Source organism: Lampris incognitus, chromosome 2 (assembly GCF_029633865.1).
Source record: "Lampris incognitus isolate fLamInc1 chromosome 2, fLamInc1.hap2, whole genome shotgun sequence".
NCBI classification, from domain to species: domain Eukaryota; kingdom Metazoa; phylum Chordata; class Actinopteri; order Lampriformes; family Lampridae; genus Lampris; species Lampris incognitus.
Genome location: NC_079212.1, coordinates 84,483,758 through 84,494,037, shown reverse-complemented (window position 1 = coordinate 84,494,037; position 10,280 = coordinate 84,483,758). Strand labels below are relative to the sequence as shown.

Here is a 10,280-nt window from a genome sequence, read left to right as displayed (position 1 = left end):
GACCTCTTCATCTGCAGATTGCTTTGACCAGACCCCACAGATGGCACTGAGGAGATAATAATAACAATAATGATAATAATGATAATAAAGATAATAATGATAATAATAATGATAATAATCCCAAACTCCCCGCGGCTTGCTGCCTGCTGATCGGGACACTGTGCTTTAAACAGCAGCTTAGTGTACGTGGGCCCGGTTAAGAATGATTACGTGTCGGTTCTGCATGTTTTTAAATGAACTGAAAGTGCTGGTGTTCATGCGGTGTGGTTCAGGGGGGAAGACCGCTACAGACCCAGATTTAGTCCGATGCACGAGAATGAGAGGTCTCGGTATAGCTGGCTGCGGGTGGCCCCCCCTTGACTGTCCCGAGCGTAATGATGAGGAGGAGTACTACGGCATCAAGCCCCGGCTGCAGAGCCTGGCATCTGAGGAGAAGGATGTCCAAGAGGCCTTGGATGCAGCCTCCCTGCCCAGCCTCACCGAGAGCGGGATGCACTCACCGCAGTGCCGAATCTGCTTCCAGGGGCCCGAGCAGGTATGATCACACCTATCTACCACCACTGTTGGGGCCCAGGGGTTAGAAAGTAAATATTCTGAAACTTTCTAAAACTTTAAAAAGCTGGGAAAAAAAGGAAAAAGAAGTCAAGTCAGAACTTGCAAAGCCACGGTAGACTACATGCTGAAGAGCCCCTGGAACAGGTTTCAGTCCCGCTATGCTGACGTCTCCAAAGGGACGACTTGAAGGAATGAGTTTACCTGTGAAAGTATATTTGTCCTGCAAGCGTCCTCTGTGAGGTAATGGTGATTTGCAGCAGCAACGTGACAAAACATGGGGTTGTGTAATTCCTCTGATTCTCTGCCATGATGTCACTGTTGCTTCAGTCCTGAACATGTAGACACTCCTTTCTGCATCGAGCATAAGCGGTTCAGATAATGGATGGATGGATGGATGGACGGATGGATGGATGGACGGACGGATGGATAGCTTCTCCCTCATCATGTACGTCACCAACACTTCTGTTGGGTGGTGGCTCATTTTAGTGTTTGGAAAACGATATGAAACATAGTGTTTTGCATTTTTAATATGGCAATCACCAGTTTTACCCACTACGTGACTGCTGAGCACCTCTCCATCCTGGAAGAGACCCTCCTCGTGGTGCTGCTGTGTTGGTCCTGTGAAGGTTTTTCTTGTGTTGTTGTTTCCTCTCGGGAAAGCCGGTGAGCTTCACTGTTGTCCCCCTCTTCCTGCTGTGGCCGTGTAAAACCTGCTGGCCCTCGACTTGCTTCACTTTGCAGCCAGACGTGGAAGAAGGCGGCGAGGAAGAAGAGGAGGCCAAGTTCTTGTGGCCTGGAGGCACACGTGGCAGGACCAGCTCTTAACACAACTGCCCCAACACATACCAAAACACTGCCAACCACTCATGTGCCATAGCAGGTTGGGTGTGTGTGTGTGTGTGTGTGTGTGTGTGTGTGTGTGTGTGTGTGTGTGTGTGTGTGTGTGTGTGTTTGTTCCAACCCGACGTGACACTATCTCGTTTCCCTGGTTAACACCTTCAGCCAGACGGGACAGGAGCTCTCAGGAGGTCAGCTGGTGTAGTGGTGGGTTGCAAAGAAAACCTGCAGACACGTTTCTCCATTACACACCAAAACATCCATCCATCCATCCATCATCCATCCATCCATCCATCCATCCATCCATCCATCATCCATCCATTCATCCATCCATCCATCCATCCATCATCCATCCATCCAAACCGCTTATCCTGCTCTCAGGGATGCTGCAGCCTATCCCAGCCCCCCCCTCCACCACACACACACACACACACACACACACACACACACACACACACACACACACACACACACACACACACACACACACACACACACACACACACACACACACACACACACACATTCACACCTAGGAATAATTTAGTACAGCCGAGTCACCTGACCTACATGCCTTTGGACTGTGGGAGGAAACCGGAGCACCTGGAGGAAACCCACACAGACATGGGGAGAAAATGCAAACTCCACACAGAGGACTACCCGGGACAACCCCCAAGGTTGGACTACCCCGGGGCTCAAACCCAGGACCTTCTTGCTGTGAGGCGACCGCGCTAACCACTGCGCCACCATGCCACCTTGAACCAAAGCAACACTAGCTTGAAGCTAGGTTCAACCATATTTTAAGTGTCTGAGGGTCGAGAAGGGCACAGGACAAGCACAGGATGTGCTCTTTGGTCTGTGAGAAAGTCAGAACTCCAGGGGACCAGACAAGGTGACTGGAGAGATGTCACATAGACCTGCACTTGCTGGAAGGCGGTCACATCAGCAAGGTGAGCTTCAGCAGGTGGATGCAAGCTTTAACTGACAGGGTGTCAGTGCCCTTGTCAACAAGGAGGCAGGCAGACAGAGTGAAGCACCGGGTCGGCAGGACGGAGAGGTCAGCCAGCCAAGGAGAGGGACGACTTTTAAACATTAAGGGCCGGAAACATCAAGTCAGCAAAACAGGTACTCAGGGACAGTAGAGTCCCCACTGGAGTCCATATTGGTTGCTGCTGGCCGGGGTTCGAATCTCAGCAGGATCCTCCTGCCGTCTCAACTATCCTCCTGTCTTCACACATCTCAGAAGACTGAGGTGAGCAGACTCACCACGTTCCTTTTGTGGGAAAAACTTAACAGGAAGTAGAGGACCTCTTCAGAAAACAAGAACAACATACTTTAACAGGAAGTGGAGGACCTCTTCAGAAAACAAGAAGAACATAATTTAACAGGAAGTGGAGGACCGCTTCAGAAAACAAGAAGAACATACTTTAAGAGGAAGTGGAGGACCGCTTCAGAAAACAAGAAGAACATACTTTAATAGGAAGTGGACGACCTCTTCAGAAAACAAGAAGAACATACTTTAACATGAAGTGGAGGACAGCTTCAGAAAACAAGAAGAACATACTTTAACAGGAAGTGGAGGACAGCTTCAGAAAACAAGAAGAACATACTTTAACAGGAAGTGGAGGACCGCTTCAGAAAACAAGAAGAACATACTTTAACAGGAAGTAGAGGACAGCTTCAGAAAACAAGAACAGCATACTTTAACAGGAAGTGGAGGACCGCTTCAGAAAACAAGAAGAACATACTTTAACAGGAAGTGAAGGACCTCTTCAGAAAACAAGAAGAACATACCTTAACAGAAAGTGGAGGACCTCTTCAGAAAACAAGAAGAACATACTTTAACAGGAAGTGGAGGACCGCTTCAGAAAACAAGAAGAACATACTTTAACAGGAAGTAGAGGACAGCTTCAGAAAACAAGAAGAACATACTTTAACAGGAAGTGGAGGACCGCTTCAGAAAACAAGAAGAACATACTTTAACAGGAAGTGGAGGACCGCTTCAGAAAACAAGAACAGCATACTTTAACAGGAAGTGGAGGACCGCTTCAGAAAACAAGAAGAACATACTTTAACAGGAAGTGAAGGACCTCTTCAGAAAACAAGAAGAACATACCTTAACAGAAAGTGGAGGACCTCTTCAGAAAACAAGAAGAACATACTTTAACAGGAAGTGGAGGACCTCTTCAGAAAACAAGAAGAACATACTTTAAGAGGAAGTGGAGGACCGCTTCAGAAAACAAGAAGAACATACTTTAATAGGAAGTGGACGACCTCTTCAGAAAACAAGAAGAACATACTTTAACAGGAAGTGGAGGACAGCTTCAGAAAACAAGAAGAACAAACTTTAACAGGAAGTGGAGGACCGCTTCAGAAAACAAGAAGAACATACTTTAACAGGAAGTGGAGGACCTCTTCAGAAAACAAGAAGAACAGGAAGTGAAGGACCTCTTCAGAAAACAAGAAGAACATACTTTAAGAGGAAGTGGAGGACCGCTTCAGAAAACAAGAAGAACATACTTTAATAGGAAGTGGACGACCTCTTCAGAAAACAAGAAGAACATACTTTAACAGGAAGTGGAGGACAGCTTCAGAAAACAAGAAGAACATACTTTAACAGGAAGTGGAGGACAGCTTCAGAAAACAAGAAGAACATACTTTAACAGGAAGTGGAGGACCGCTTCAGAAAACAAGAAGAACAAACTTTAACAGGAAGTGGAGGACCGCTTCAGAAAACAAGAACAACATACTTTAACAGGAAGTGGAGGACAGCTTCAGAAAACAAGAAGAACATACTTTAACAGGAAGTGGAGGACCGCTTCAGAAAACAAGAAGAACATACTTTAACAGGAAGTGGAGGACCGCTTCAGAAAACAAGAACAACATACTTTAACAGGAAGTGGAGGACCTCTTCAGAAAACAAGAAGAACATACTTTAACAGGAAGTGGAGGACAGCTTCAGAAAACAAGATGAACATAATTTAACAGGAAGTGGAGGACCTCTTCAGAAAACAAGAAGAACATACTTTTAACAGGAAGTGGACGACCTCTTCAGAAAACAAGAAGAACATACTTTAACAGGAAGTGGAAGACCGCTTCAGAAAACAAGAAGAACATACTTTAACAGGAAGTGGAGGACCGCTTCAGAAAACAAGAAGAACATACTTTAACAGGAAGTGGAGGACCGCTTCAGAAAACAAGAACAGCATACTTTAACAGGAAGTAGAGGACAGCTTCAGAAAACAAGAAGAACATACTTTAACAGGAAGTGGAGGACCGCTTCAGAAAACAAGAAGAAAATACTTTAACAGGAAGTGGAGGACCTCTTCAGAAAACAAGAAGAACATACTTTAACAGGAAGTGGAGGACAGCTTCAGAAAACAAGAAGAACATACTTCAACAGGAAGTGGAGGACCGCTTCAGAAAACAAGAAGAACATACTTTAACAGGAAGCGGAGGACCTCTTCAGAAAACAAGAAGAACATACTTTAACAGGAAGTGGAGGACCTCTTCAGAAAACAAGAAGAACATACTTTTAACAGGAAGTGGACGACCTCTTCAGAAAACAAGAAGAACATACTTTAACAGGAAGTGGAAGACCGCTTAAGAAAACAAGAGCAACATACTTTAACAGGAAGTGGTGGACCGCGTCAGAAAACAAGAACAACATACTTTAACAGGAAGTGGAGGACAGCTTCAGAAAACAAGAAGAACATACTTTAACAGGAAGTGGAGGACCGCTTCAGAAAACAAGAACACCATACTTTAACAGGAAGTGGAGGACCGCTTCAGAAAACAAGAACAACATACTTTAACAGGAAGTGGAGGACAGCTTCAGAAAACAAGAAGAACATACTTTAACAGGAAGTGGAGGACCGCTTCAGAAAACAAGAAGAACATACTTTAACAGGAAGTGGAGGACCGCTTCAGAAAACAAGAAGAACATACTTTAAGAGGAAGTGAAGGACCTCTTCAGAAAACAAGAAGAACATACTTTTAAGAGGAAGTGGAGGACCGCTTCAGAAAACAAGAAGAACATACTTTAATAGGAAGTGGACGACCTCTTCAGAAAACAAGAAGAACATACTTTAACAGGAAGTGGAGGACCGCTTCAGAAAACAAGAAGAACATACTTTAACAGGAAGTGGAGGACCTCTTCAGAAAACAAGAAGAACATACTTTTAACAGGAAGTGGACGACCTCTTCAGAAAACAAGAAGAACATACTTTAACAGGAAGTGGAAGACCGCTTAAGAAAACAAGAAGAACATACTTCAACAGGAAGTGGAGGACCGCTTCAGAAAACAAGAAGAACATACTTTTAACAGGAAGTGGAGGACCGCTTCAGAAAACAAGAACAACATACTTTAACAGGAAGTGGAGGACAGCTTCAGAAAACAAGAAGAACATACTTTAACAGGAAGTGGAGGACCGCTTCAGAAAACAAGAAGAACATACTTTAACAGGAAGTGGAGGACCGCTTCAGAAAACAAGAAGAACATACTTTAACAGGAAGTGAAGGACCTCTTCAGAAAACAAGAAGAACATACTTTAACAGGAAGTGGAGGACCTCTTCAGAAAACAAGAAGAACATACTTTAACAGGAAGTGGAGGACCTCTTCAGAAAACAAGAAGAACATACTTTAAGAGGAAGTGGAGGACCTCTTCAGAAAACAAGAAGAACATACTTTAAGAGGAAGTGGAGGACCGCTTCAGAAAACAAGAAGGACATACTTTAATAGGAAGTGGACGACCTCTTCAGAAAACAAGAAGAACATACTTTAACAGGAAGTGGAGGACTGCTTCAGAAAACAAGAAGAAAATACTTTAACAGGAAGTGGAGGACCTCTTCAGAAAACAAGAAGAACATACTTTAACAGGAAGTGGAGGACCGCTTCAGAAAACAAGAAGAACATACTTTAACAGAAAGTGGAGAACCTCTTCAGAAAACAAGAAGAACATACTTTTAACAGGAAGTGGACGACCTCTTCAGAAAACAAGAAGAACATACTTTAACAGGAAGTGGAGGACCGCTTCAGACAACAAGAAGAACATACTTTTAACAGGAAGTGGAGGACCTCTTCAGAAAACAAAAAGAACATACTTTAACAGGAAGTGGAGGACCGATTCAGAAAACAAGAAGAACATACTTTAACAGGAAGTGGAGGACCGCTTCAGAAAACAAGAAGAACATACTTTAACAGGAAGTGGAGGACCGCTTCAGAAAACAAGAAGAACATACTTTAACAGGAAGTGGAGGACAGCTTCAGAAAACAAGAAGAACATACTTTAACAGGAAGTGGAGGACCTCTTCAGAAAACAAGAAGAACATACTTTAACATGAAGTGGAGGACCGCTTCAGAAAACAAGAAGAACATACTTTAACAGGAAGCGGAGGACCGCTTCAGAAAACAAGAAGAACATACTTTAACAGGAAGCGGAGGACCTCTTCAGAAAACAAGAAGAACATACTTTAACAGGAAGTGGAGGACCGCTTCAGAAAACAAGAACAACATACTTTAACAGGAAGTGGAGGACAGCTTCAGAAAACAAGAAGAACATACCTTAACAGGAAGTGGAGGACCGCTTCAGAAAACAAGAAGAACATACTTTAACAGGAAGTGGAGGACCTCTTCAGAAAACAAGAACAACATACTTTAACAGGACGTGGAGGACAGCTTCAGAAAACAAGAAGAACATACTTTAACAGGAAGTGGAGGACCGCTTCAGAAAACAAGAAGAACATACTTTAACAGGAAGTGGAGGACCGCTTCAGAAAACAAGAAGAACATACTTTAACAGGAAGTGGAGGACCTCTTCAGAAAACAAGAAGAAAATACTTTTAACAGGAAGTGGACGACCTCTTCAGAAAACAAGAAGAACATACTTTAACAGGAAGTGGAAGACCGCTTAAGAAAACAAGAAGAACATACTTTTAACAGAAAGTGGAGGACCGCTTCAGAAAACAAGAAGAACATACTTTAACAGGAAGTGGAGGACCTCTTCAGAAAACAAGAAGAACATACTTTAACAGGAAGTGGAGGACCGCTTCAGAAAACAAGAAGAACATACTTTAACAGGAAGTGGAGGACCTCTTCAGAAAACAAGAAGAACATACTTTAACAGGAAGTGGAGGACCGCTTCAGAAAACAAGAAGAACAGACTTTAACAGGAAGTGGAGGACCTCTTCAGAAAACAAGAAGAACATACTTTAACAGGAAGTGGAGGACCGCTTCAGAAAACAAGAAGAACATACTTTAACAGGAAGTGAAGGACCTCTTCAGAAAACAAGAAGAACATACTTTAACAGGAAGTGGAGGACCTCTTCAGAAAACAAGAAGAACATACTTTAACAGGAAGTGGAGGACCTCTTCAGAAAACAAGAAGAACATACTTTAACAGGAAGTGGAGGACCTCTTCAGAAAACAAGAACAACATACTTTAACAGGAAGTGGAGGACAGCTTCAGAAAACAAGAAGAACATACTTTAACAGGAAGTGGAGGACCGCTTCAGAAAACAAGAAGAACATACTTTAACAGGAAGTGGAGGACCGCTTCAGAAAACAAGAAGAACATACTTTAACAGGAAGTGGAGGACCGCTTCAGAAAACAAGAAGAACATACTTTAACAGGAAGTGGAGGACCTCTTCAGAAAACAAGAAGAACATACCTTAACAGGAAGTGGAGGACCTCTTCAGAAAACAAGAAGAACATACTTTAACAGGAAGTGGAGGACCTCTTCAGAAAACAAGAAGAACATACTTTAAGAGGAAGTGGAGGACCGCTTCAGAAAACAAGAAGAACATACTTTAATAGGAAGTGGACGACCTCTTCAGAAAACAAGAAGAACATACTTTAACAGGAAGTGGACGACCTCTTCAGAAAACAAGAAGAACATACTTTAACAGGAAGTGGAAGACCGCTTAAGAAAACAAGAAGAACATACTTTAACAGGAAGTGGTGGACGGCTTCAGAAAACAAGAACAACATACTTTAACAGGAAGTGGAGGACATCTTCAGAAAACAAGAACAACATACTTTAACAGGAAGTGGAGGACAGCTTCAGAAAACAAGAAGAACATACCTTAACAGGAAGTGGAGGACCGCTTCAGAAAACAAGAAGAACATACTTTAACAGGAAGTGGAGGACCGCTTCAGAAAACAAGAAGAACATACTTTAACAGGGAGTGGAGGACCGCTTCAGAAAACAAGAAGAACATACTTTAACAGGAAGTGGAGGACCTCTTCAGAAAACAAGAAGAAAATACTTTTAACAGGAAGTGGACGACCTCTTCAGAAAACAAGAAGAACATACTTTAACAGGAAGTGGAAGACCGCTTAAGAAAACAAGAAGAACATACTTTTAACAGGAAGTGGAGGACCGCTTCAGAAAACAAGAAGAACATACTTTAACAGGAAGTGGAGGACCTCTTCAGAAAACAAGAAGAACATACTTTAACAGGAAGTGGAGGACCGCTTCAGAAAACAAGAAGAACATACTTTAACAGGAAGTGGAGGACCTCTTCAGAAAACAAGAAGAACATACTTTAACAGGAAGTGGAGGACCGCTTCAGAAAACAAGAAGAACAGACTTTAACAGGAAGTGGAGGACCTCTTCAGAAAACAAGAAGAACATACTTTAACAGGAAGTGGAGGACCGCTTCAGAAAACAAGAAGAACATACTTTAACAGGAAGTGAAGGACCTCTTCAGAAAACAAGAAGAACATACTTTAACAGGAAGTGGAGGACCGCTTCAGAAAACAAGAACAACATACTTTAACAGGAAGTGGAGGACAGCTTCAGAAAACAAGAAGAACATACTTTAACAGGAAGTGGAGGACCGCTTCAGAAAACAAGAAGAACATACTTTAACAGGAAGTGGAGGACCGCTTCAGAAAACAAGAACAACATACTTTAACAGGAAGTGGAGGACCTCTTCAGAAAACAAGAAGAACATACTTTAACAGGAAGTGGAGGACAGCTTCAGAAAACAAGAAGAACATAATTTAACAGGAAGTGGAGCGCCTCTTCAGAAAACAAGAAGAACATACTTTTAACAGGAAGTGGAGGACCGCTTCAGAAAACAAGAAGAACATACTTTAACAGAAAGTGGAGAACCTCTTCAGAAAACAAGAAGAACATACTTTTAACAGGAAGTGGACGACCTCTTCAGAAAACAAGAAGAACATACTTTAACAGGAAGTGGAGGACCGCTTCAGACAACAAGAAGAACATACTTTTAACAGGAAGTGGAGGACCTCTTCAGAAAACAAAAAGAACGTTCTTTAACAGGAAGTGGAGGACCGATTCAGAAAACAAGAAGAACATACTTTAACAGGAAGTGGAGGACCGCTTCAGAAAACAAGAAGAACATACTTTAACAGGAAGTGGAGGACCGCTTCAGAAAACAAGAAGAACATACTTTAACAGGAAGTGGAGGACAGCTTCAGAAAACAAGAAGAACATACTTTAACAGGAAGTGGAGGACCTCTTCAGAAAACAAGAAGAACATACTTTAACATGAAGTGGAGGACCGCTTCAGAAAACAAGAAGAACATACTTTAACAGGAAGCGGAGGACCGCTTCAGAAAACAAGAAGAACATACTTTAACAGGAAGCGGAGGACCTCTTCAGAAAACAAGAAGAACATACTTTAACAGGAAGTGGAGGACCGCTTCAGAAAACAAGAACAACATACTTTAACAGGAAGTGGAGGACAGCTTCAGAAAACAAGAAGAACATACCTTAACAGGAAGTGGAGGACCGCTTCAGAAAACAAGAAGAACATACTTTAACAGGAAGTGGAGGACCTCTTCAGAAAACAAGAACAACATACTTTAACAGGACGTGGAGGACAGCTTCAGAAAGCAAGAAGAACATACTTTAAC

General features: G+C 42.7%; 1 protein-coding gene across 1 annotated transcript in view; it reads left to right on the top strand.

Annotated features, from left to right (window-relative positions):
* Window positions 1–202: 202 nt before the first annotated feature.
* The window catches only part of LOC130108382 (E3 ubiquitin-protein ligase MARCHF9-like), a 193,145-nt gene continuing 183,067 nt past the window's right edge, over window positions 203–10,280 (top strand). The window contains exon 1 of the mRNA XM_056275292.1: window positions 203–535. Within this exon, the coding sequence (XP_056131267.1) occupies window positions 203–535 (333 nt within the window). The remainder of the gene's footprint in view (window positions 536–10,280) is intronic.